Consider the following 26,631-nt stretch of genomic DNA (forward strand, 5'->3'; position numbering starts at 1 on the left):
AGCTTCATCGCTGTCCTGGTGCCGCAGGCTGAAGATCCAGGCTACTCCAGAAGAGGGTAAACTGGGTGATCGTTGGGGGGCCTGGAAATCTGTTTGCCACGGGAAAAATGCAGAATTTGCATTTTTACAGAGAATCTTTAGTTTTTACATTGTGTAAAAAAAGAAACGCTGGTGTTAACGAGTCACTATTTGTTCCTAACAGCACCAGTGTCGCCGACTGAATGCACCTCCCTCTTCTGGGGGTGAGTTTTGAAAGCACTTTGAATGTACAGCAGAGCCCTGTTTATCCACTTGGACTGGGCCCGGATGGAGAACCCAAACTTGGGATAATCAGGAGAACTGGCAATGACCTTTCAATCCTTTACCTTTTGAGGGGGGGGGGGGGGTTGGGGCTGACTGCTCCAGCCCCAGTCACCATCAGCCTAAGGCGGCTGGTGGTTCGGGTCATACAGGAGCTGGATAATGGAGACTCTCATCAGTGGGGTTCTCCTGTACACAGGGCCGCCCAGAGGATTCAGGGGGCCTGTGGTCTTGGCCGGCAGGTCCCAGGGCAGAAGGACTCCCCGCTGTGGGTCTTTGGGGCACTTTGGCGGTGGGTCCCAGAGCAGAAGAAGCTCCGGGGGCCCGGGCCCCATGAGTTTTCCGGGGCCCGCGGAGCGAGTGAAGGACCTAGCTCCAGGGGCCCCAAAAAACTCTCGTGGGGCCCCTGCGGGGCCCGGGGCAAATTGCCCCACTCCCCCCCCCCCCCCCCGCAGCCCTGCCGGTACAGCAGGACACATGTTCAGCAGGGATACTGGTGTCTAGACATTAGTGGCTGGGGAAACTCAAGTTCACTTTAAACCTGGAAAAACGTGGATTTTTATGGGTGACTTTGGGGGGGTTTGTCACGGAAGATCCGGATCCCTAGTGATCCGGTCTAGCGCGGCTACGGGCCGCCTGGTGATCCGGGTTAGCGCTGCTCGCGCCGCCTGGTGCTCTGGGGGTGGATTATCCGGCCCAGAGGCATTGCCGTGACCCGGGCTCGGTGCCATGGCCGCATGCCCGGAGCGCGCCCCGCCGCGCCGCTTTGTGTCCACACTCGTGCGGGCAGATCCGGAGACATCTCGGGTTCCGCGCGGCTCCGTCCCCTCCCCGCTCGCCAGCCTTTGTCTCCCTCCGCCCCCGGCCCCTCCCCAGCTCCAGTTCCAGCCGGAGCGCGTCTGAGCCCGGCCGCGGCTGCCCCAGGGAGCTGAGCCGCGAGCGCAGCAGGACGGGGGGACCCCCCAGCTGGAGCCGGGGCGCGCCGCGAGGAGCCCTGGCCGCTTCCAGCCCAGCCTTCCCCGCCTGCGGCCCGGCCGCCGGCACAATGCCGGGAGGGGCTTTGGCTCAGGTAGGATATTCCACAATCAACTTCCCTTGTGCGGCTATGGGGGGGGGGTGGGGGGCATGCGCAGCGCCCGCAGCCCGCCGGGGCCGTTACCCTCTGCACCAGGTGCACCAGGGATGCGCGCAGACGTGTCCGGAGAGCCCGGAGCGCGATACCCTGATGCACACGCAGCCTGGCTGGCTCCTGTGGCCACAGCGTCTGAGCCATCGCCCGAGCTCTTTAACTAAAGAAGTGACAGTAACAATGTCTTCCTTCCTAGCCGATGGGGGGAAAAGAGCTTGATTTATTTAATTGGGGGGGGGTATGTGTTGTGTGTGTGTGTTGGTGCATATGTTCGTTGATGTGAAAAACTTCTTAGGGGACAAATAATGGAACAGTTCTAACGCTACCAACAGGATTTGAACCTAGGTGCTTCACAACTAAAATTGGAGAGGCCACTACTTGAGCCGAAGGGGCAGCACTATTAGATGGTAGCAGTAGCAGGCTATTATCCTCTATGCAAACCTGCCACTAGTAGGAGAGGCAGCACACTTCATAAGCATATTGCATTAGGACGTGGTATGAGTTTTGCATGGGGTATGCACTGGGGCAGAAGACTGGTGCATACTCAGTACAAGAGAGGATATCAGATGAATCTGCAAGACACTGGGGAGAGACTGGTGAGTAGGTGTCAGTGCAACTGGGGGAATTATAATTCCCTGGGTCCATGTGAACTGAAATGGCTGGAAACAGAAAAAGGGAGGCAGCCAAACGGGACTAATCAGTCTGTGAAAGCGAAAGATAAGGGCAGGAGAAAGTCAGGGCGACCTTGTGGCAGCTGCCCAGGGGTTGTCTCTGGAGTTGAGTTAATAACTGGGTTTGAGTCAGGGGCCAAACTGGAACAGCCAGAATAAACTCCGGTTGGCTTCACACCAAAACTGAATTTTAAAAAAACGTTCTCAGCAGAATGAGCAAACACAACATTTCATCTGGGTCCAACTAAAGATCTCAAATGTCGATTGAAAACAACATTTGGTCTGGAAAAAGTCATTTCAGAACAAACTCGCCAAATGCTTCAAAATGTTTTTGCCATTTCTGAAATGTTCATTTTGTTTTTTTGTCCAAAACTATTCATTGATTTTGACCCACATTCATAAGTCGTTTTCGTGCCCGGAAAAATGCCTTTTCCAGCAAATTCACTGTTTGCCAAAAATATGTTGCCTGGGTCTAGTTGTCTCCCAGCACCTCTTGTGCCAAGCGGAGAGGGGACCTCCAAGCCATCCTGCACTTCGAAATGGCCTGGACCCATCTGAGTAGGCCACCCCATCACAGGAGCTAAGAGGAATAAGGACGACTTTGAAAATTGTGGTGATTTGGGGTAACAAAAAAATGCTGTAGGAAAAGGTAAGGCTGGGAGTGAATGCAGGGGATGAAATCATTGAGGGCTCGACAATGGCTCGCCTAATAACGTGCTGCTTAAATCTGGTCATTGGTAAGAAAATGACCAAAGAGGAGGTGTGGTCGCGTAGGCTGGAGCTGTGGATGGACAGCAGGAGATGGGATACATGCAAAGAGCCAGAATACATACAAAGCAGCTCCTCCAGATAACAGGCATTGTAAAGCTTCAAAGGAATTCGCTAATGACCCTGCAGGCTGAGCAGACAGGAAGAAGGTAGATCGTGGCACGTGGAAAAAGTGAGAAATCCTAGCGATCGCTGTATGGTTTGTCACACTTTAATCTCTAGCAATGTCTGTCAGTATATGGATAGATATCGATGGTAGCCTAGAGGCTGCAGTCGAGATCCGGACCTAGGGTGACCAGACAGCAAATGTGAAAAATCAGGATGGGGTGGGGGGTAATAGGAGCCTATATAAGGAAAAGACCCAAAAATCGGGACTGTCCCTATAAAATCAGGACACCGGGACACCCTATCCGGGCCTCATTATGCCAGGTGCTGTACAGACGGGTAGCAAGAGATGGTCCCCTCCACCGGAGGTTATAGTCTAAGTAGACAATGGGTGGGAGGGGAAACAGACAGGAGGTGTTTTGCCCAAGGTCACGCACCGTGCTGCCAGGAATAGAACCCAAATCTCCTTCGTCTCAGTCCAGTTCTCTCCCACTAGATTACACTACTTTTCATCACCGGAAGGAATGTTAAGAGTTAAAAGCCCTGTAAGCAACTGGAGGTTGGCGGAACCATGAGCAACAAGAACCAGCCGCGCCAGCCGAATGTAATTGCTTTTATTCTGATGGACTCACACAAGTAGTGGCTGTCGGGAGATCCATAGCAGCAATGGAATTAGACGCTAAGTGCAGGGCGTCACGAAATCTTAATTTTACCGCTAATTGGCACTGGCTGGACACCGCCACCGGGGTATGGCTTGGAACCTGGGGGCGCGGTGGGGTGGGGTTATAAATGAAAATGAAGGGGAATGAGTAACAACGCCGGGTGGAGCTGGAGAGAGATACCCAGGAGGGTTTTGCTGGGCTTGATTTTAGGCTGGGGTTTAGTTACTGTGTGTTTCATGATCTGGAAAAAGAGGGGCCCGGCCCACGAATTGCATGCACCAATGGCACTGCAGTGGGAAGCCTTTTCAACGCCAGGGAGGACATGGGAGGCTATGAAGGGGCCTAGAGAGGTTGGAAGGCTGGGCTGGAATGCCACAACTGCCAGGGACAAGTGGTGACTGAAGCAGCAGGTGCTGAGGGTATGGTGCTTGTTATTGCAGGTCCCAGTGACGTTCGATGATGTCGCCATCTATTTCTCCCGGGAGGAGTGGGAGATGCTGGCAGACTGGCAGAAGGAGCTGTACCAGGAGGTGATGAGGGAGAATTATGCAAATCTGATTTCTCTGGGTAAGGATCAGCCTTCATTGTTTTACTGGGTGCAGCAGGATCGTTGCAATCCCTGGGCTGTCTTTAGTCTATTATTATTTATTTGTTTGCTTTACAGTAACCCCTAGGGGCAACCAATCCAGGATCAGAGCCCCACAGTGCCAGGTGCTGTACACATTGGCTTTAAAAAGCTAGTCCTTGCTCCACGGAGCTCCCCGTCCTAGGATAAGTCTTGCCTAGTAAGCGTGCAATGGCCCAGATCATCAGCTGAGGCAAATGTCCGTAGTTCCATTGACGTCAATAGAGCTATACTGATTGTCACCAGCTATGGATCCGACCCCTGACGTGACACCGCTGGGGAAAGACAGTGTGCTCCTGAGGGACAGTAACAGATGACCACCCCCGAGTGACACTGCACCCCATGCTGCTCCAGCCTTCACCCTCAAACCTCTTGCATGTGGGAAACACAGGCCTTTCTAATGCTGCTGTCTCTGATGTGGGCTTCCGGCACCTTCCCAACCCCCCCCAGAGGCTTCCTGCCTGAGCCCCACTTGGTAAAACAGGAAGCAATATTCTTGGAACCGCTCTGCAGCAAAGCAGGACACGGAAAGCGGACACGTGCATTCCCAGCGGCCCTCAGTGCAGCTCTGTTCTCAGTGGAATGAGTCTCAAGCAGAAGCAGGTCATTGCTCAGTTTCCCTGAATCAAGGGAGAGAAATTCACCCCTGGGCAGAGGGCCAGCACATGGCTGAAGCACCAGACACGTCCCGCTCATGGTAGGGGAGTGGACTGCTATAAAGCAGCAAATCAGGAGGAGGAGGTATTTTTAGAACAAATAGCACAAGCATCCAAAGGACAAATCCCGGTGGTACGGGGGAATTTAACTCCCCAGAGGGCTGTTGGCAAGACAGTACGGCAGGACACAGGCTCTCCAAGCAGCTCGGAATGTGCTGGGAACAACTTTTTGTTTCTGAAAATGGAGGAAGTAACTAGGGGGCTGCCATTTTAGATCTGATGCATGATTTGTTTGCATGATTTATCCCTGTCATATAAGTGGCTAACAATAAAAACAGCCCCCCGAGCCCGGCGCCCCCCAGGCCTAGCACTCCAGGCTGTCGCCTGGGTCACCTGCCCCTAAATCCGGGCCTACCTGCCATAACAAAGGAAGGGGGGTATGTACTTTGTTGTGGGTGGGCAAAAAAAACCCAGACTTTGAGAGTTTGCAGGAAAACATGAAATCTCTTGTCAGTTTACTATGAGTAGCCGATTCGGGAAATTGCTGATTGTTTTGTTTGAGTTTCTCTTTCCTATCTGTGTGTATCTCCCTCACTCCGAATCCGGTGTAATACACCAGCTCGTCAGGGCTGAGAATCCCACTCCCAGATTGTGTTGTTTGGTGACATCACATACGCGCACTCAGTCGCTGGTGAATCACTCTGCTGTCAGGGCTGTGAGCAGTTTTTCCCTTAAATGTTTGTTGAAAAGCAATAATAATCCTGACACATAAACAACTTGAATAGGATGTTTCAAAGTTCTAAAATCGGTGCTTAGAGACCAATCTGGCTGCCTCTTTAGTGACCTGAACATCAAAAAGGACTTGCACAAAAAGAGGAAACATGGACAAATTGCTAAGGATGACTGTAAAAGGGCAGCGCAAGCATGCTGGGACAAAATCAGAAAGGCTAAGGAACAAAATGAGTGATAACCTGCAAGGGACATAAACGGCATTAAGAAGACATTCGGTAAATACGTCAGCAGTAAGAAAACACAAAGGAAAGTGTAGGTCCATTACTTAATGGGGAAGGTTTTGCGTCAGTCTTCACCAAAAAGGTTAATAACGACCAGATGTTGAACACAATTAATATTAACATCAGGGGACAGGAACACAAGCAGGAAGAAGGGAAGAACAGGTTAAAGACTATTTAGATAAGTGAGATGTATTCAAGTCAGCTGAGCTTGATGAAATTCACACTAGGGTACCTAAGGAACTAGCTGAAGTAATCTCTGAACCACTGGGGATTGTTTTTGAGAACTCCTGGAGGACGGGTGGGGTTCCAGAGGGCTGGAGAAGGGCAAACAGAGCCGATATAAACCAGTCAGCCTAATTTCGATACCTGGAAAGATACCGGAATAAATTATTAAACAATCAGTTTGTAAGCCTCTAGAGGATGTGAAGGTGATAAATAATAGCCAACATGGATTAGGCAAGAACATAGCATGCCAAACCAATCTAATTTCCTTCTTCGATAGGGAAATCTGCCTAGTGGATGGGGGGAAGCAGGAGATGTGATATATCTTGACTTTATAAAGGCTTTTGAGACATCCCTTGTGACATTTTCATTAGCAAACTAGGGAAATGTGTCTAGATGAAAGGACTATAAGGCGGGTGCACAACTGGTTGAAATACTGTACTCAGAGATTAGCTATCAGTGGTTCACTATCAAGCTGGGAGGGTGTCTCTAGGGGGGTCCTGCAGGGATCGGTCCTGGTCCTGGTACTAGTCCTGCGGTCAACAGGATAATGGAGTGTAGAGTGTGAAATGTACAGATGACACCAAGCTGGGAGGGGTTGCAGGCACTTTGGAGGTCAGGATTAGAAATCAAAACAACCTTGACAAACTGGCTGAAATCAATAAGACAAAATTCATTAAAGACAAGTGCCAAGTACTAAACTTAGGAAGGAAAAATCAAATGCACAGCTACAACACGGGGAATCACTGGCTAGGCAGTAGTATTGCTGAAAAGGATCTGGAGGTTGTACTGGATCAAACTGAACTGAATATGAAAGACACAAGGTGGGTGAGGTAGTATCTTTTATTGGACTAACTTCTGTTGCTGACAGAGACAAGAAGTTGGTCCAGTGAAAGCTATTCCCTCACCCACCTTGTCTCTCTAATATCCTGGGGCCAACATGGCTACACACATCCCGCTCTGCCCCAGCTGGAGTCCTGGGTCCAGTTTTGGGCACCACAATTTAAGAAAGATGTGGAAAAACTGGAGTGGGTCCAGGAGAGTGACAAAATGATGAAAGGTTTAGAAAACCTGACCTACGAGGAAAGGTTGAAATAATTGACATGTTTAGTCCCGAGAAGACAGGGGCAGGGGAAGCGGGAGGGACCTGATAGTAAAAAGTTGTTATAAAGAGAACCGTGATCAGTGGTTCTCCTTGTCCACTGAGGGCAGGGCAAGCGGTAGCAGGCTGCGTGTGCAGCCAGGGAGATTTACGTTAGACATTAGGAAAATCGTTCTGAGGCTGGCTCAGCCCTGGAACAAGAGACCTCAGGAGGTTGTAGAATCCCCATCATTGGAGGTTTTTAAGATCAGGTTTGACAAACATCTGTCAGGGATAGTCTGGGTCTACTCAGTGTGGGGCTGGATTAGATGAATTCTCGAAGTCCCTTCCAGCCTGACATCTCTATGATTCAGGAAAGTGTATGCTGGCTTGAGTGGGACTTATGTGGTGCCTCAGCCACACGCTGGCATCCCGGACAGGGTAAATTTCACCCTTTCGAAATCACTTTAAGATTGTTGCTGAAAAATCCACCTTCTGCTCTTACTATGGACGACTTTGAGCGGTCAACAGGCATGTGAACAAGGGGGATCCAGTGGACATAGTGTACTTAGATTGCCAGAAAGCCTTTGACAAGGTCCCTCTTTGACAAAGGCTCTTAAGAAAAGTAAGCGGCCCTGGGATAAGAGGGAAGGTCCTTTCATGGATCAGTAACTGGTTAAAAGACAGGAAACAAAGGGTAGGAATAACTGGTCAGTTTTCAGAGTGGAGAGAGGTAAATAGAGGTGTCCCCCAGGGGTCTGTACTGGGCCCAGTCCTATTCAACATGTTCATAAATGAGCTGGAAAAAGGGGTAAACAGTGAGGTGGCACAATTTGCAGATGATACAAAACTACTCAGGATAGTTAAGTCCAAAGCTGACTGTGAAGAGCTACAAAGGGAATCTCACAAAACTGGGTGATTGGGCAACAAAATGGCAGATGAAATTCACTGTTTATAAATGCAAAGTAATGTACATTGGGAAACATAATCCCAACTATACATATAAAATGATGGGGTCTAAATTAGCTGTTACCATTCAAGAGAGAGATTTTTGCATCATTTTGGATAGTTCTCTGAAAACATCCACTCAATGTGCAGCAGCAGTCAAAAAAGCAAACAAAATGTTGGGAATCATTAGGAAAGGGATAGATAATAAGACAAAAAATCATATTTCCTCTATATAAATCCATGGTACCCCCACACATCTTCAATACTGTGTGCAGATGTGGTCGCCCCCTCTCAAAAAAGATATATTGGAATTGGAAAAGGTTAAGAAAAGGGCAATAAAAATGATGAGGGGTATGGAACGGCTTCCGTATGAGGAGAGATTAATAAGACTGGGACTTTTCAGCTTGGAAAAGAGACGGCTAAGGGGGGATATGACAGAGGCCTATACAATCCTGAGTGGTGTGGAGAAAGTAAATAAGGAAGTTTTATTTACTCCTCATAACACAAGAACTAGAGGTCACCAAATGAAATTAATAGGCAGCAGGTTTAAAACAACCAAAAGGAAGTATTTTTTTACACAATGGATAGTCAGTCTGTGGAACTCATTGCTAGAGGATGTTGTGAAGGCCAAGACTGCAACAGGATTCAAAAAAGAACTAGATAAGTTCATGGAGGACAGGTCCATCAGTGGCTATTAGCCAGGCTGGGCAGGGATGGTGTCCCTAGACTCTGTTTGCCAGAAGCTGGGAATGAGCGACAGGGGATGGATCACTTGATGATTCCCTGTTCTGTTCACTCCCTCTGGGGCACCTGGCATTGGCCACGGTCGGAAGACAGGATACTGGGCTAGATGGACCTTTGGTCTGACCCAGTATGGCCGTTCTTATGTTCTTATAACTCTCCAAACATTGGGGCCAGGCTCATTCCCGATGTTCAGGGAAGCCAGTGGAGCGACTCCAAGGATACATGTGAGTCTAGGATTGTCCTTATCCGAGAGATGGTTAAGAGATGCCTAGATCACAATCTCAGAGAAGAGATTTTTGATAGTAGATGCCTCTTTAACCTAGCAGACAGAGGCCGAATGGTAGGTGAAGCAAGAGAAGTTCAGGTTGTAAATAAGTCAGACATTTTGTAACAGGCCGGGTACTTAACTGTTGGAATAACTGACCTAGGGATGTGATCATTTCACCATCACGTGAAGGCTTTAAATCAAGACAATGTCACGCTAAGAAACATGCGTTAGCTGGCCCAGAAGTTATGGTCTGGACGTAGAAATCACTGGGTGAAATTTTCTGGCTTGTGTTCTGTAGGAGGTCAGACTGGAAGATCAGAATGGTCCCTTCTGGCCTTAAAATCTATGACTCGTTACCACCATCCCATCCATAAATAATGCCTAGACTCTTTTCTCCATCCAGCAGGGGACTGGCCCAGGCAGAGAAGCAAGAAGAAAAATGAGGAGGAATGTGTTGAAAAGTTGGAAGCCCCGGAGCTGCCGACTGGAAACGGCTTGGCCAACGGCTCAGAGAAGGCAAAGAACTGCAGCACTCAGAGCGTCCGTGTCCCAGAGCCAAGCAGCGAGGAAGGCAGCTGGCTGGGGCAGCCGGTTGAAGGTGGAAGAGGGAACAGCCAGTGCATGCGGCCCAGTGGGAACCAGGCGCCCAAGAAAAGGGCGAGGCCACACAAGTGCGACGAGTGCTGGAAAAGCTTCACCTGGAGATCGGAGCTGGTTCAGCACCGCAGGACCCACACTGGGGAGCGGCCGTATAAGTGCGCTGAGTGCGGGAAGGGCTTCAGCCAGCATGTCAACCTGACCATCCACCAGCGTATCCACACCGGCGAGCGGCCCTACCGGTGCGGCGAGTGTGGGAGGGGCTTTACCCAGCATATCAACCTGACCCTGCACCAGAGAATCCACACTGGGGAGCGCCCGTACCAGTGCAGTGAGTGTGGAAAAAACTTCATCCGCAAATCCAACCTGGCCAAGCACCAGAAGATCCACACGGGCGAGAAGCCTTTCCAGTGCGCCCAGTGTGGGAAGAGCTTCGTGCACAAGTCCGGCCTGGTGTCGCACCACAGGATCCACACGGGGGAGCGGCCGCACCAGTGCGAGGCATGCGGGAAGCGCTTCGGCCACAAGTCGGGCCTGCTCTCGCACCGGAAGACCCACACGGGCGAGCGGCCTCACCAGTGTGCCCAGTGCGGGAAGAGATTCCGGCATAAGTCAGGCGTAGCCTCACACCAGAGCACCCACACGGGCGAGCGGCCTCACCAATGCTCCCAGTGCGGCAAGCGGTTCTCCCGCACCTATGAGCTCATCTCCCACCAGCGCCTGCACACGGGGGAGCGGCCCTACCCATGCGCCGACTGCGACAAGAGCTTTGTGCGCAAATCCAACCTGGTGAAGCACCAGCGCGTGCACACGGGGGAACGGCCCTACCAGTGCGACCAGTGCGAGAGGAGCTTCTCCCAGAGGTACGAGCTGGTGGCTCACCAGATCACCCACACCGGGGAGAGCCCCTATACTTGTGCCCAATGTGGGAAGATCTTCAGCCAGAAGTCGAACCTCGTGAAGCACGAGCGCATCCACACTGGCGAGAGTCCCTTCCCCTGCACCCAGTGTGGGAAGAGCTTCAGCCAACGCGCCAACCTGGTCAAACACCAGCGGATCCACACCGGGGAGCGGCCGTTCCAGTGCGCCCACTGTGGGAAGAGCTTCAGCCAGAAGTGCGAGCTCGTGTCGCACGAGCGGATCCACACTGGGGAGCGGCCGTTCCAGTGCGCCCACTGCGGGAAGAGCTTCAGCCAGAAGACGAGTCTGATCACTCATCAGAGGAGCCACGTGGATCAGCGACTGAGTGAATGTGCCTAGGGCGATGCTCTACCGTCCAGCTCTGTCTGGCACCCCAGCTGATGCCAATGGGGGGCTGACGTGCAGGTCGAGGGGGGTGCATGGCTCTGGGTATGGATCCATCAGTAAATATCTTCTCGCCTACCAGGGAGCAAACAAGGGAGGAATTGGGGCTCTCAAGTGGGGACAGCTTGAGATTTCCAAACATGTCCCAGAAAGAGTTTAAACGGCTCCTTGCATTGCCCTTGTCAGGAGAGGGGGGATATTTCAGTCCTTCCAGTTAACACAGAGACCGTGTCAGACTCACTAAGGCTCGGCAGATCGGGAAACACCATGTAATTGTCGAGAAGTCCAGAAAAGGTCTGGCAAAGCAGGAACCATGTTGAACAGCAGAGTGTTCCCCCAGGAGAAGAGGGGGCAGGTTCAGAAGAAACAGGGCTGATTCAAACCTTGGGTTTTCCAAATGGCTGATGATTCATAGATTCATAGACTCTAGGACTGGAAGGGACCTCAAGAGGTCATCGAGCCCAGTCCCCTGCCCTCATGGCAGGACTAAATACTGTCTAGACCATCCCTGATAGACATTTATCTAACCTAACCTATGATGAACCTTCTGAGCTTGACTGATCCTCAGGAAGACTGTAGGATGGGGGTATGGAGTGGTAGCCCCCTCATCTGTACCCTCAACTAATGGGAACATGGAGGGCTGGAAGGGGCGGAGAATGGTTAATGGGGTATGAAGAACAGCTGGCCAAATAATATTCAGCAAATATATGATGTGGTTCTTGCTGAACAATGAATCAAAGAAATAACTTTTTGAAGTGTTCGTTCAGCTGCTGAAAACTGTTCCTCAAAGAAATTATTTGGGGCCAGGTTCACAAAGGTGTTTAGGGTGCGTAAAGGTGCCGATAGGTGCTGTTGTCAATCTCATTAGCACCAAGTGAGTCAGGCACCCCACTCCCCTTGACTCTCAGTGGTATCTCTGGCCCAGGCCCTCAAAAGTAGTGACGCACCTAACTCCCAGGGGGTGTTTTACTTGGAGGATCTGGCTGGAGGCGCCTAACCTGCTTAGGAGCTTTTGAAAATTCTCATAGGCGCTTAGCTGCATCTCTAGACACCAAAATGCTTTTCTAAATCTGGCTGTTGACCAATAACAGCAAAGGCCAGTGAGTAATGCTGAATCCATTTTTCTGTTCTGCTCCCAGACACAGTTCTGTTTCTGAGTGGCAGGTTTAAACGCATCCTGCTGCGTGGGTGATCAAAAGCCATTATTCCTGATGCTTTTTCTGTGGTGAGTATGAAATAATGTCATGCACCAACAGTGAGAGGGGCTTGTTGAGCGAACAGGCCTCTTCCGGCTCTAGATTCTGTTCAATAAGCTGGGGATTTTAATCTGTTTCCTGCTGGATCGGAGCCCATATATCAATAAGCCAACGGCATCATTGGCACCTCCATTAGCAGGTGAAGCAGAGAGATCAAGTGCGAAATCAGCATGAAGACTGCACTACCATTGGACTGCTACATGTGGGGTGAAATCGTGGCCCCTTTGAAGCCAATGGGAGTTTTCCCATTGATTTCGATGGGGCCAGGATTTCACCCTTGCTCCTTTGGAAAGGGCAAAGCAACGGTGAATATAGTAATCTAGAGTAGGGAACGATCCTGCATGGTTCCCCTTTGGATTGGGTGACTGAACAGATCTTCCATTTCTAATCAGTGTTCCTCCAGATCAGGGCTAAGATACATTACTCAAAACTATCCCGATAATAGTTATTTGAAATGGCTGAATTGATTTAATTTTAATTTATATTATATAATATATGAATATTTTCTTCAAAAAAATAAAAAGAAAAACACTGCCTGATCCTTATTATGTATATTATATATATGCTGCTGAGCTATGGCATGATGTGTGTTCTGATATAGCCCCTCTCAGTGTCAGTGTCCACACCCCACCAACTGAACTGAAGAGAGTTTTTCAGAACCATTGTTTTAAATCAGGGGTAGGCAACCTATGGCACGTGTGCCGAAGGCAGCAGGCGAGCTGATTTTCAGTGGCACTCACACTGCCTGAGTCCTGGCCACCGGTCCGGGAGGTTCTGCATTTTAATTTAATTTTAAATGAAGCTTCTTAAACATTTTAAAAACCTTATTTACTTTACATACAACAATAGTTTAGTTATATATTATAGACGTAGAGAAAGAGACCTTCTAAAAACATTAAAATGTATTACTGGCACACGAAACTTTAAATTAGAGTAAATAAATGAAGACTCGGCACACCACTTCTGAAAGGTTACCGACCCCTGTTTTAAATGAACGGTATCAACCAGATTTAAACTGGTGTCTTCTTTAGCCCAAGGAGGAAGTTACGTTTATCCAGACAGATCAGAAGAAAATATAACACAGTGGCCTCAAGCTTGTAAAACTGCCTCTCAGGCTGGTATTCCTCTCTGCGCTCCTCACACGTGATCCGACGCACCTCTTCAATGAATGCTGTTTCCTTTTTGTTTATGCCCTGATCTAATTGTTTCAATTATGTACCATATAAAAAAGCCTCCCCCATTTTAATAGGTGCCCTTTAAAAGCACAAAGTGTAGTTCAAAGGTAGGAGAATTCTTCATGGTCTTTGACTCATTGGCTTTTGTTGGTCTGCTTTATGTTTTGATTCCTGTAGTGTAACTTCCATGTCTTGCTGCATGCACGGAGGCCTGGGTGTGGAGCGGGGAGTTGGCTTGGTTTGAACTCTGCAGTCCTTATTGCCCCGGGGTTTGGGTTATAATTTGGGTATGATTTTGTAAGTGCTCCGTGCGTGGGAGTCTGGTTGATTCCAAAGACAGTTCTATGATTGGAATGCTCATGGGAATGGGGCCTGGTGTTTCAATTCATCTTAGCCATGGATGGCTCCCAGCTCTGCGTCGCCTCCTCATCTGACGTGAGTGCTCTGATTTCCGTTACGCCAGAATGGAGAGCTGGGCAAGGAGCAGCCGGCTAAAGCTCAATCCAGACAAGGCACAGAGGTGATGCAAGTGGCCAGGGGAAGTATTTTGAGGAACTGTTTGCAAAGGTGACCTTGCCCTTCACTGACAGAGTATATTTACCCTGCTACTCAAAGCAGAATCCTGCTTGGTTACTCATCGCTCTTGAGTTTCAGCTAGCTGCCGTGATCAGAAAAGCCTGCTGCTACTTCCCATTGGCCAAACAATTATGTTCATTCCTTTCTGATGTGGACTCAGCCACAGAGACCCATGAATGTATTGCAACCTTCTCTAGCTGGGCTTACCAAGGAGCTGCACCTTCTAAGCAAAACTGTCTGGCATCAGTCAAATGATGGGTCCATTTCTAGGTGCTTGCCCTGAATGGGTTAGAGTCCAGAGACCTCTGAGACCACCTGTCTTCTCCATTTCCTGCTATCCTTCCTACACTCAGCTGGGACACTGAGGGTGACAGAGCCCAGATTTCATCTTGTGACAGCAGAAGAACAAGGTTCTTGGTGAAAAGCCCACGCTTGTGACAACAACTTCCCCAGCATATCAGCTTGATACGCACATCTCACTACCTCAAAAGGATGCAGCAAGAAGACACCCGCTTAAACTAGCACTTAAACCATGCAACCAAGTTGTAACAACACCATTCCCACACATCATCAGATACCAATGTAAGAAGACAGATTAAAGGGAGAAAGGTTCAGAGTTTTACCTCCTACATGTAAAATGAAGGATCAATACCTTGAGTCACTCAGCCACTGGCGATGAGCGAGACAGCAATACTTATGGATAAATCAAATCAAATAGTGCATTCAGGGAACAAGGCCAAATCCTCCTTGTCGTTAACTTCAGATACAGGACAAGAACAGATCGTATAGCTGAGTGGATAAGGTCTCTGGATCAAATTCTTCCTGGACGTAAGCAGACAAAACTCCCATTGAAATTGCTGGGAGTTGCAACCACTCATACCAGAGTGGGACTGGACCTTGGGGCTTTCAAAGGTGTGAATTCAAATCCTGTTACATGAGGATACTTTGTTCTCTTGGCATCAAATCAACTGTTATATTTTCACTACTTAATTATCATCAAACACCAAAAATGCGACTTTATCCTTCAAACACTTAGTATCTGGATTGGTGCTTTCTATCGTGTAGGCAGTTCTGCTGCTGCTCGTGAATATTTATAGGATCCGGGTCTTGCTTTGTGTTCAATGAAAGTATTTAAATAGTTTTTTTCCTCAGTGAAGTAACGAATCATACAGTACATCATAGATGACTTGCTTGGTTATTAACTATTGTTATTTGATTGTATTATTTATGTAGTACCAACACTGTACATTAAATGTGACATGCATGCAGGTCGTGGTGTGAAGATCCTTGCTGGTGACCATCAGATTAGCTCCACTGGCTTCAACAGCTGAGGATCTGACTGGTGGAGAGAGGACTTTGCAAATCTATTCCTATGCGTTGTTTAGTTATTGGCCATAAAACACTTTGAAACTGGCAGGTGCTGTATTCCATACAGTAGTTGCCATCTGTAACAGGTCAGGGCACTCACCAGCACAGTGCCTCCTGCTGGTCCGCCTGGGAATTAGCTCATCCAGCTCAGGAGTGCCCTCCTCTGGCCGGTTTCCCTGCTCTTACCTGCCTCTCTGCAGTCCTTTTATCTCTACCATGTGTAGGCCCCACGTCCCTCCTGGACCATGGTGCCCCTTCCCTTGGGGTGCTGCCCCTCATCCAGGGAATCCCACTCCCCTGAGCCCACCTTGCCTCAGTGACCCACTGCCAATCATCATCTAGCCCCTTCTCTCAAAGGGCAAACTGAAGTCTGAAATGGCCACTCGTCACTTGCCCTGACTGCCTCCCTGCAGCCCTAGTACCTCAGGCCTTTGCTGCAAGGCCACAGCCTGGGGGGTCGCCAGGCCAGAGCTCCCCAGCTCAGCCTGCCCTTTCCCAGCATTGCTCTGTCCAAGGTACCCCGGGCTCTACCAGGCAGCTAGGTCCTTCTTGCTCCACTGCTGAAGCAAAACTCATCTCCTTCCCCACCCCCAGCCCTTCTTATACTGGCCCAGCTGGGCCCTGATTGGCTGCCTCCAGCCCGCTCATGATTGGCTCCCCAGGGCAGCCCTCTCCCAGGGCTGTTTTTAACCCCTTCCAAACCAGAGCAGGGTGACCGTCCCGCTATACCATTATGCAGCCAACATGTATCATCACCCTAGTGACGATGTCAGTTATTTCCTATGCTTAGTAGCGTAGCTAGGGAGGGTGCAGGGGAAGCAGCCGCTTCCCCTCAGCACATTTTCCAAAAGCGGCACCTTAGGGGTTACCATGGCGCCAGTGGGCGGGGCCCACACTCCGCTCTGAAGCTTGGCCTGCCGGGACAGCGCTGGGCTCCCGCAAGCAAGGAGTGGTGGCACGGCCGGAGGAGCCATGGCAGGGGTGGTGGTGGTGCGGCCAGAGGAGCCATTTGGGGGGGGGCGCGGCGCGGCCAGAGGAGCCAGCCAAGGCGGTGGGGAGCAGAGCAGCCGGAGAAGGAGCCAAGGGGGTGTGGCCAGAGGAGGAGCCAAGGGGGGCGCCTTTTTAATGTTTGCTCCCCCTGCTCTTAGAATCTGGCTACGCCACTGCCTATGCTCAGTATGTCTCTGATAGCCCAAAGTTGGTAGAGGCTTGCCTTTCATTGGTGATCATCAGGGATCCTAGTTTTCAGTGATAGAAAAGCCCCAAAATTCTCCGATAATTGTTTTCCCACGATTAAAATTCAGGATATGTTTAGTGCTTTTCATGTGTTCTACAGCTGTCTGCCTTCGAACATACACAGCACATTACCATCAGTGGGAAATTTGTCCTCGCCAAACTCGGTGACATGATCTTTCGGGGTGATTTTCAGGTTTGTGGCATCATTTCATAACTTAAATTACTCATGGCTGGAGGCTGAAGTGAAATTTGAGATGCATTAAAACACGAAGCTCTGTACCCCAGAAGCAGTTCATTGGAGTGTGTTTAGCTACGTACATTTAAAGCACATTCAAAAATCAACCACAAGGGGGGAGGCTGCACGCACTGAATACATGACACTGGTACTTTCAGTAAAATCGAGTTAATAGTTAATGTATGTTTCTATTTTTTCACAAAATGTAAAAAACAAGATTCTCTGTAACAATGCAAATCCCACATTTTTCCACAGCAAGTGGATTCCTAGGATCCCTGGTGACCATTGTAAGAATCAAGCATTATTTTTTAGGTTTAGGTTTTAAAAAAGCAACCTGATCCAGCTACCATGGCCCTTGCTCAAGCCAGCTATCCCACTGGGACCAATGCCCCTCCTGATCCCGGTGGAAATACTCCTGCTGACTGACACTCGCATGAGCCAGATCAGAATCCAGCCCCTTGCAGCTCAAGGACTGCCAGGTGACACAGTCACAAAGTGGTGCAGTGACTTGGCCGAGATCACACAGCAGGTCAGTGGCAGAGGTGGGACTAGAACCCAGGTTTCTGAAGGGTCAGGGTAGACCACTGCTTACAGCCATCTTGAGCAGGGAGTGCTCCCATGAGGCTGGGTTGCAGGCACAGGCCCTGTGTTTGTATTGCAGACGAATACCTCGGAGTTACAGACACACTAGCCAAGGGGGCATAGCCTGGGGGAAGAAAGGCCCCGAGAGGAACATTTCTTCCCTTTGGACGCTTGCATCCCTCAGTGCCCTGCTGCGTGACTTGTGCTGGGTGAAATCCACCCCCTAGGGCTTGAGCAGCATGTGGCAAATTCCTAGGTCTCCCCTGGCTCAGAACTGCTGTGCCAAGACCTGGCGCTTCCTATTTATTGCAGGTGTTTAAAGAAGCTCTTTGTGGTGTTGAAGCAAAGTGAGTGCTGGCTCCTTTGCAGGGGCTTGTGCAGGGACATAGGTCTCGGTGTGGCCCAGGGAAATGACTTTGTAGCTCTGCTCTTTGGTTTGGATTTTTTAACGTGGGATTGTCTCACTATGGCACCTTCCCTTTAGTGGTTTTCAGGCCTGTAAATGTGGGTCTGTTGTACCAAAGGACTAGGTAGCCTAATGGGTAACGTCTCTGATTTGAACTTCCAACTCTCACTGGGGTTATACTTTTATTCAATGTGTAGGCAGACTGCTCCGTCACTGTGCTTCTAGATTAGTTCATCCTTGAACCACGGCTGTCAAGGGAAAAAAAATCCAAAATGTTTCCCACATCAATAGATCCAAGCTGGAAAATAAACATTTCAGCCCTGTAGAGATGCCTGTGCAATCCACTGGCAAAGCATGTGTCATGTCCCCCTCAACTGGCTGGCCCCTATAAGGATAATGGCCTACTACTGCTATTGCTGTTAAGTTACTCCTTTAACTTGAGTGGTAGAGGTTGATTCAGTAGAGCTGAAGGTTTGGGATTGAAACCCTGCTGAAGACCTCTGAGGCAGGTTTATTACATCTCAGCCGCTCAGTTAGAAAAGGGTTAACTTGTTACATTTAAAGGGCAACATGCAGATATGGTAATTTGGTCTCCCCGTCTGTGAGTGACTGCGGCTTGGTCTACACGACGTACTTACTTCAGTCTAACTATGTCGCTAAGGGCTTGGCTACACTTGCAAGTTGCAGCGCTGGTAGAGGCTTTCCAGCGCTGCAATTAGTAACCGTCCACACCTGCAAGGCACATCCAGCGCTGCAACTCCCTGGCTGCAGCGCTGGCTGTACACCTGGTCAGGTTGGGGTGTAGCGATTGCAGCGCTGGTGATCCAGCACTGCTCATCAAGTGTGGACACACACCAGCGCTTTTATTGGCCTCCAGGGAATAAGGAGATATCCCAGAATGCTTTTAACTAAATTACTCTCTTTGTTTTGTTGTGAACTCCGATCGGAGCTCCGTTGAACTGCTTATCTAAAAAAACAAACACTGATCACAGCAAACAGGAGCTATCTGTACCTGGCTGTGAACGATCAAATGAGAGGCAGGGAGTGAATGTTTGCTTGACAGAGAAACAGCGTTGGATGCAGGCTGTTTGCAATTAAGACTAAGGGTTCACGAACATTTTGTGATTTTTCAATCCAGGAAGCTAACACACAGTGTTGGCTCCAAAAATCCACTCTCTCTCTCTTCCCCGCTCCCTGTCACAGTACACCACCCTCCACCCCCCTCTTTTGAAAAGCACGTTGTTGCCACTTGAATGCTGGGATAGCTGCCCATAATGCAGCACTCCCAACAGCACTGCTAATGCTGCAAATGTGGCCACACCCCAGCTCTGGTAGCTGTGAGTGTGGCCACACACCAGCGCTGTTCCTGCACAGCTGCATGACCAGTGCTGTAACTCCCAGCGCTGCAACTTTCAAGTGTAGCCAAGCCCTCAGAGGCATGAAAAATCCACACCCCAGAGCGATGTATCTATGCCAACCTTCACCCCCCAATGTAGACAGTGCTGTCTTGGTGGGAGAGCTTCTCCGGCCGCATAACTACCGCCTCTCCCGTCGGCTTCAAGCGTCTTCACCAGGTGTGCGACAGCGGTGGAGCTGCGCCGACGTAACTTTGTAGTGTAGACCTGCCCTAACTCACTCCTGGGAGCTTTAAACTGGGGAGTGGCAGCTCCATGTGTCACATTAGCCACCCAGCAGGGCATAAAGTCTAGTGGTTAGGAACTGACATGGCGCTTGTCTTCTTTTTCTCTTTCTGAAGGCCCTGAGAAAGGCTCTCCACCTCTCTGTTCACAGTCAAAATGGGGGTGGGTATTCATTGCATTTGGGCAGGGGGGCTATTAGCTAAAAAAATCTGGCCCCAGCCCATTTTATCAAGTCAATGTGTGTTTCGTGTACCTAGGGCTCGCAAAATAACATGGCTGCCTCTTGAGCTATCAAGGGCCAGAGCCTCAGCTGGTGTAAATCCTGTTGCTCCACTGATGTTACACCGCTGAAGATTTGGCCTCACATCATCATAGAGATGAACTCTTTATTTTCCTAATTAGGGTTTTTTATTAAAACCCATGAGATGTGCTGGCTCAGATGTGGTGTCGAGATCCCCGCTGTGTTTATCGACATCCCAGAGGGGAGGGATCATAGTGGCGCACTGTATTGTTATTTCTACACAGCTACCTCCGTGAATCCAAATCAAATGGAGGACAAGTCCATCAGTGGCTATTAGCCAGGCTGGGCAGGGATGGTGTCCCTGGCCTCTGTTTGCCAGAAACTGGGAATGGGCGACAGGGGATGGATCACTTGATGGTTACCTGTTCTGTTCATTCCCTCTGGGGCACCCGGCATTGGCCACTGTCAGCAGACAGGACAGTGGGCTAGATGGACCATTAGTTTAATCCAGTATGGCCAATCTTACGATAACAGGGGTGCCAAATTTGAGTGTGTGGCCATGCAAACCATGCACCAGGTCACAACACCAGTCATGCAAATTTGGCCTGGCTGGCCACCCCTCAGCAAGGGCCAAACCTGAGCAGCACTGCAATCCTGCAGGTCACAACACTGGGAGAGGGGACCCGACCGAGCCCAGCCAGCCCCATGGGACAGGAAGGGCAGGAGCCGCCCCCACGGGGACGGTACACACAGTGTGCCTAGTTAGTACTTGTTACAGTAAAGTGGATATTATATATTGTGGATACAAAATATGTAGTAAACCAGATGTTTTTGCATTAAAGCTATTTACTGGGTCACGACGGGCTGCCAAGGTTACAAATGGGTCCTGAGCCCAAGCAGGTGGAGAACCACTGGTCTAGGCGGACCTGAATTCAGTTCAGGATTTTGGTGCATCAGGATCCAGGTGGCCCCTCTGCTACTCATGAGGAAGCAGCGAGTCCCAAGTGAATTGCTTTTATTCCGTTATTACACCAAGAACATAGTGGATGAAATAGCTCACTCAGAGTCTGGCGTCTCCTTGTGTCGCCCTAGCCTGCGTCCTCTCGCCTCCGCACCTCCTGTTGGATACAGGCAGTGCCCACAAGACGGCCCTAAGCTGCAGTCTCCACTGCAAGGACTGGGGCTGGTTATCTCTGATTCTGTGAACCAATGACCCAGATGTCTCATGCCCCCCGCCATGGGGGAACTGTCTGTGCCGTCCATGGTGTGCTACTGGACAGGTCTTCTCTTGTGGATTCGCTGGCTCCAAGCCCGCACTGCAGCATCTACACTGCATGGCAGACCTGGATTTACAATTGCTGGACACAGGTCTCAGAACCATGCAGACGCATCCACACTGCACTGCACCGACCTTCGGACTCGAGTCTGTGGCTCGAGCTGTGTGTCCACACTGCAAAGTGACAGGGTTTGGACTCGAGCTCTGACCCACCCTCCTAGCTGGGTCCTAGGCCTTCAGTACTTGCTGATTTGTGTGTGGATGGAAGGGGGGCTTGGGCTCAAACCTGAGTCAGCGCCCAGCCTTGGAAGGCATCCTCCCTAGGTGTGCTTTCTCCAGGGTGGAACAAGGTGGAATTTACCCCTCTCTGAGCCAGCACGTGTGAATCTACCCCCCTCCTCTGGATGACACTATTTATGAGAGTCAGATTGTTAACCACAGTGTCCTTGCCAAATTCCAGTTTAATTACTCTCTGCACCTCCCTCCATGCCTTTTCCTCCTGGTTCCAACTGGATCTGCTGTTCTCCTTCACTTCCTTTCCTTAATCGCTGCACTGCCTTGCTAATGGCTCCATTTCAGTGGTGGGTGGATGATCTCCACACAGTAACAACCCCCCTGTTATGAATCGTAGGGTCTGAATGGTCACATCAGTTGGGGCTATTAAACCACGTGTTCTCACACTGCGTGAATGAGAGTTTAAGTGTCTCATTAAAATGCCCTGCAAAAATCTTAGGAACCAGACACATGCACGGGCCAGATGTGGCAGAGTCAGCCTCTGCAGTGCCCCCTGGTTGCCCACTGTGACATTACTCACCCTGCCTCAGTTTCCCTCCATTCATGGTTGACCGCTGCCTCCCACATGGTCTGATGCTGCGGCGACTTACCCCTCACTCGACGTTCCACCCCTCCCAGGAAACCAACTTTCCCAAACAAATATAACAAAAACAGCAGAAGATCCTCGGTCCCAGTCTTGGGCTGGGCCCTGTCCTTCTACTCGGGTTTAGCTAGTTACCCCCACCAGTGCTGCCTGCCTCAGGCCTGCCTTTCCTCCAGGGAGACGCTCCCAGGCACTGGTCTCTCTCTGCGCCGGACACACCCTTAGACCACAGTCCCGAGGGCAGCATGAAGAGAAGGGCCTCGGCCCCTCATGGGCTCAGCACCCAGTTCTTCCTGCTCCTCTCTTGGCGCTTCCTCCGGGAGCCTCCCCTCTTCCAGGGCCGGTCCCCAGAGCCTTCCACAGCTCCTCGCACTAACTGAGCAATCTCGCCCTTTGTTGGCATTGCAGGACCCCTTCCCAGCTGGGCTTAGTGACTGACCAGGGCTGCCTGCTCCCTCACTGTGGCGGGGCGACGACTCACCAGCACGGCGCCTCCTGCTGGTCATCCAGGGAATTAGCTCTCCAGCCTCCGGTGCGCCCTCTGCAGGCCGGTGTCTCACCTGCCACTGGCCCCCATGTCCCTCCTGGACCCTGGTGCCCTTCTATGTCAGGAGTCTGCCCCCACAGTAACCCACAATCTGGGTCTCCCCATGCAGGGGAACCCCCAACCCTCTATCCCCACCTCGCCTCAGTGGCTACTGCCCGTCATCGTCCAGCCCCCACTGCCTGGGGCAGACGCAGTGTGTGAGCCACTCAGCATCGGCAAGGGGGGGGTTGGACCAGCTGCCTCTGCCTAGCTCTGGGCTGTCCCTCTGCAACCCCAGTACCTCTAGTGGGCCCTTAACTCGGCCTGCAGCCTGGGGCTTTGCTAGGCTGGAGCTCCCCAGCTCCCTCTGCCCTTCCCCAGCCCTGCTCCACCCCAGGTACCCGCCTCAGCTTCCCAGGCAGCCAGGCCCTGCTCTCTCATGCAGCTAGAGGGAGAGAGTGTCCTTCTGGCCACCGACCTCTTATAGGGGCCAGCTGGGCCCTGACTGCACTGGCTACAGCCATGGCTGCTTCCCCACCAGCCCAGCTTTTCCCCTGCCCCAGCCCTCTCCCAGGGCCGTTTTAACCCCTTCAGGGCAGGAGCGGGGTGACCACCCCCCCTGCTACTCTAGCCAATCGGGATCAGCTGGGGGAGGTGATCTGTCACAGGTGGGCCTGGACCCGACTCTCCCTAAAGGGCCAGCCAGCCTGTGGCCAGCCAGGCCTCTCCCTTCGCATCCAGTCCAGTGAGACAGCAGGCAGAGGGAGCTCAGCTCCCAGAAAGGCCTGCGTGCCAGCAGCTTCCTCAAGGGCTGGTGCGTCCGGGAAAGCCCCTCTGCCAGCCTCTCCTGCGCTTGGTCCTGCAGAGCCGGGCACTATTGCCACCGGAGTGAGGCCCCTGCACTGCGCCCCTCAAAGTGGGGTCTCGCGGGCCGAGGAGTGGGGAACACGGGCGGCAGCGGCGCTCGGCTGCACTGGCAATGCACCAAGGGACGGGGGAGCGGAGCAGAGCAGGGCGCCCCTTGGTCCCCTGTCCTGCACCTGGCGCAGGCTATTCCATCTCCTCTGACTGCACAGTCGAGTGCTCACAGGCCCGTCCCCAGCAGGGCCAGCTCACCCCACGCTCCCAGCCAGAGGTGCTGCTGGCAGCCAGGGCCGTCTCAGGCCGAAGTGCTGCGGGTGCCTTTTATTTGTACCTCTTCTTTTCACACCCTCCCTGGCCCGGGCGCCGATCGGAGCAGCGCTCCCCAGCTAGCGGAGGAGAGGGAGAAGCAGCAAGCACCAGGCAGGCAGGGGACAGTTAATGGGGCTGGGCTGATGAAGGAGGCTGGCATCCTCTTACTGATGGGGCTCTGTGCACCAAGGGCAGAGCTGCAGGGTCTCCTCTGCCCGTCGCTCCCCCATAGAGACAACCCGACATCCCATCGCTGCCTCCAGCCCTACCCGCCACCATCCAGCCCCAGATCCCTCCTGCCCCGCTGCTCCTCTTCTCCACTCACCCCTGAGATCCCGGCACCACCTCTGCCACGGCCCTTAGGCCAGGAGAGAGAAGGACCTGGCTCAGCCCGGTAAGTCCATTACGCCGGCTGCTTTGCCACCTCCCAGCTGGGAAATCCAAGCTTCCTCTGGTGAATTCAGGGGAGAGGAGGAGGAAAATCAGGGGCACCATTTCAGATTTCGGTGAAGGGGGGGGGCAACTTTACCTGTGATTCCAGAGGCTATGTGGTCTGTAGGCACCTGAAAATTCTAGTTTGTATGTGGTCTGTAGGCACCAGATAACGTAACGATTAACTGACAGGAGCCCTGTATCTAATTCCTATATAACAGGAAGAACATTTAAATAACTACTAGCCCCACGTAGCTCGAATATAACATGTTCTGACATCTTGTGGCAGTCACTGAATGGACACCGATTAGGTTTAAAATTGTAATGTCTGTTCTTACTTTGTTACTAACTCTGCAGAGGGAGAGACCCCGTCAGGACTCCTGGGTTCTAGCCCAGCTCTGGGAGGGGAGTGGGGTCTAGTGGGTTACAGCAGGGGCAGGTACATCTGGGTTATATATAAGAACAGCAGAATGGCCATACTGGGTCAGACCAGTGGTCCATCCAGCCCAGTATCCTGTCTTCTGACAGTGGCCAATGCCAGGTGCCCCAGAGGGAATGAACAGAACAGGGAATCATCAAGTGATCCATCCCCTGTCGCTCATTCCCAGCTTCTGGCAAACAGAGGCCAGGGACACCTTCCCTGCCCAGCCTGGCTAATAGCCATTGATGGACCTGTCCTCCATGAAGTTATCTAGTTCTTTTTTGAACCCTGTTATAGTTTTGGCCTTCACAACATCCCCTGGCAAAGAGTTCCATGGATTGGACTGTGAAGATATATTTTCTTTTGTTTGTTTTAAATCTGCTGCCTATTAATTTCATTTGGTGACCTCTAGTTCTTGTGTTATGAGGAATAAATAACACTCCTTATGTACTTTCTCCACACCAGCCATGATTTTATAGACTCAGTCATATCCTCCTTTACTCATCTCCTTTCCAAGCAGAAAAGTCCCAGTCTTATTAAGCTCTCCTCATACAGAAGCCGTTCCATACACCTAATTATTTTTGTTGCCCTTTTCTGAACCTTTTCCAAATCCAATATACAGAAGCTCCCTGACTTACATTTTGCGTAAGTAGGGAACGTATCTCCGACAATTACGAAAAAAAAAGCATACAGAACTTTTTCTGTAAATCCAGATTTCTGTAAATCGGGTTTGCGGAATCCGGGGAGTGTCTGTATCTTTTCTGAGATGGGGCGATCACATCTGCACACAGTATTCACGGTGTGGCTATACCATGGATTTATATAGGGCACCATGATATTTTCTGTCTTATTATCTATCCCTTATTATCCCTTTCCTGATGATTCCTAACATTCTGTTTGCTTTTTTGACTGCACTGCACACTGAGTCGATGTTCTCAGAGAACTAGCCACAATGACTCCAAGATTTCTTCCTTGACAGGTAACAGCTAATCTAGCCCCCCATTATTTTCTATGTATAGTTGGGATTATATTTTCCAGTGTGCATTACTTTGCATTTATCAACACTGAATTTCATCTGCCATTTTGTTGCCCAGTCACCCAGTTTTGAGAGGTCCCTTGTAACTCTTCTCAGTCAGCTTTGGACTGAACTATCTTGAATAATTTTGAATCATCTGAAAATTTTGCCACCTCACTGTTATCCCCTTTTTCCAGCTCAGTTGTGAACATGTTGAACAGCCCTGGGCCCAATACAGACCCCAGGGGGACACCATTTATCTCAATCCACTACGAAATACTGACCATTTATTCCTACCCTTTGCTTCGTATCTTTTAACTGGAGTGCCTGGCAATGCTTTCAGGATCATCTAAGGATCCTTAATTTACTGTAAGGAGAAGCCTTCTGTTATCTCAATCACCCTGCCTCTGTTTATAAACAAACTCCCTGCCCCAAGGGCAGAAGTTGTTAGCAGCAGAGAACTCATCACAGTCCACACTCAAGCTCTCTCTGGGGGCTGGGGCATGCGCTGTGAGCAGACCTCTGGTTCAAAACCTGGGGGGGGAGGAGCCCCCCCAAAGTGGTGCCCCTGCAGGAAGACTAGGGTTAGGGGTCCAAAGAACATGCCTGGGCTGATGCCGTTGGCTCCACCAGGGAAGATTTGGGACAGACAGCCTTCGTGGAGGAAGTGAAGCTCCGAGGAAAGTTTTGAAAGCAGCAGAGGCCTGTTAGATCAAGGGTGGAGGCCTGGCAGACCAACTGAGCCAACTAACACAGTAGCATGAAAAGTACGAAGGGCTGGAATCTCAGCTGGTGTCAATCAGCAGAGCTCATCCGTTGAAGACTTGGAGCTATGCTGATCAACAGCAGCCGGGGATCTGGCCCTACGTGATTAATACGACATTTTAAGTTGGGTTTCAAACCAACAAATCTAACATTGTTTCATCTCTCCTCCCCTGCCAGGCCTTTCGTGCCCCAGGATAAGTTTGTTTTCCTGCCTTTTACTTTCCAGCACCTTAGTGCAAATTCAGCTGCTCTCATGGGAGGAATGATCAGGCTTCCAGCCTATCACAAAAGACAGAGAGCAAAATACGCTGCCAACAGCCATGGTTCTTTAAGCCAC

General features: G+C 50.7%; 1 protein-coding gene across 1 annotated transcript in view; it reads left to right on the top strand.

The window, feature by feature from the left end:
* Positions 1-3,517: 3,517 nt before the first annotated feature.
* LOC120397138 (zinc finger protein 420-like) overlaps positions 3,518-26,631 on the top strand; it is a 43,343-nt gene continuing 20,229 nt past the window's right edge. Inside the window, exons 1-4 of the mRNA XM_039522682.1 lie at positions 3,518-3,720; positions 4,076-4,202; positions 9,596-11,019; positions 16,413-16,421. Of these exons, the coding sequence (XP_039378616.1) occupies positions 3,640-3,720; positions 4,076-4,202; positions 9,596-11,019; positions 16,413-16,421 (1,641 nt within the window). The 5' untranslated portion in view covers positions 3,518-3,639. The remainder of the gene's footprint in view (positions 3,721-4,075; positions 4,203-9,595; positions 11,020-16,412; positions 16,422-26,631) is intronic.

This window comes from Mauremys reevesii, linkage group 2 (genome assembly GCF_016161935.1).
Source record: "Mauremys reevesii isolate NIE-2019 linkage group 2, ASM1616193v1, whole genome shotgun sequence".
Lineage (NCBI taxonomy): Eukaryota > Metazoa > Chordata > Testudines > Geoemydidae > Mauremys > Mauremys reevesii.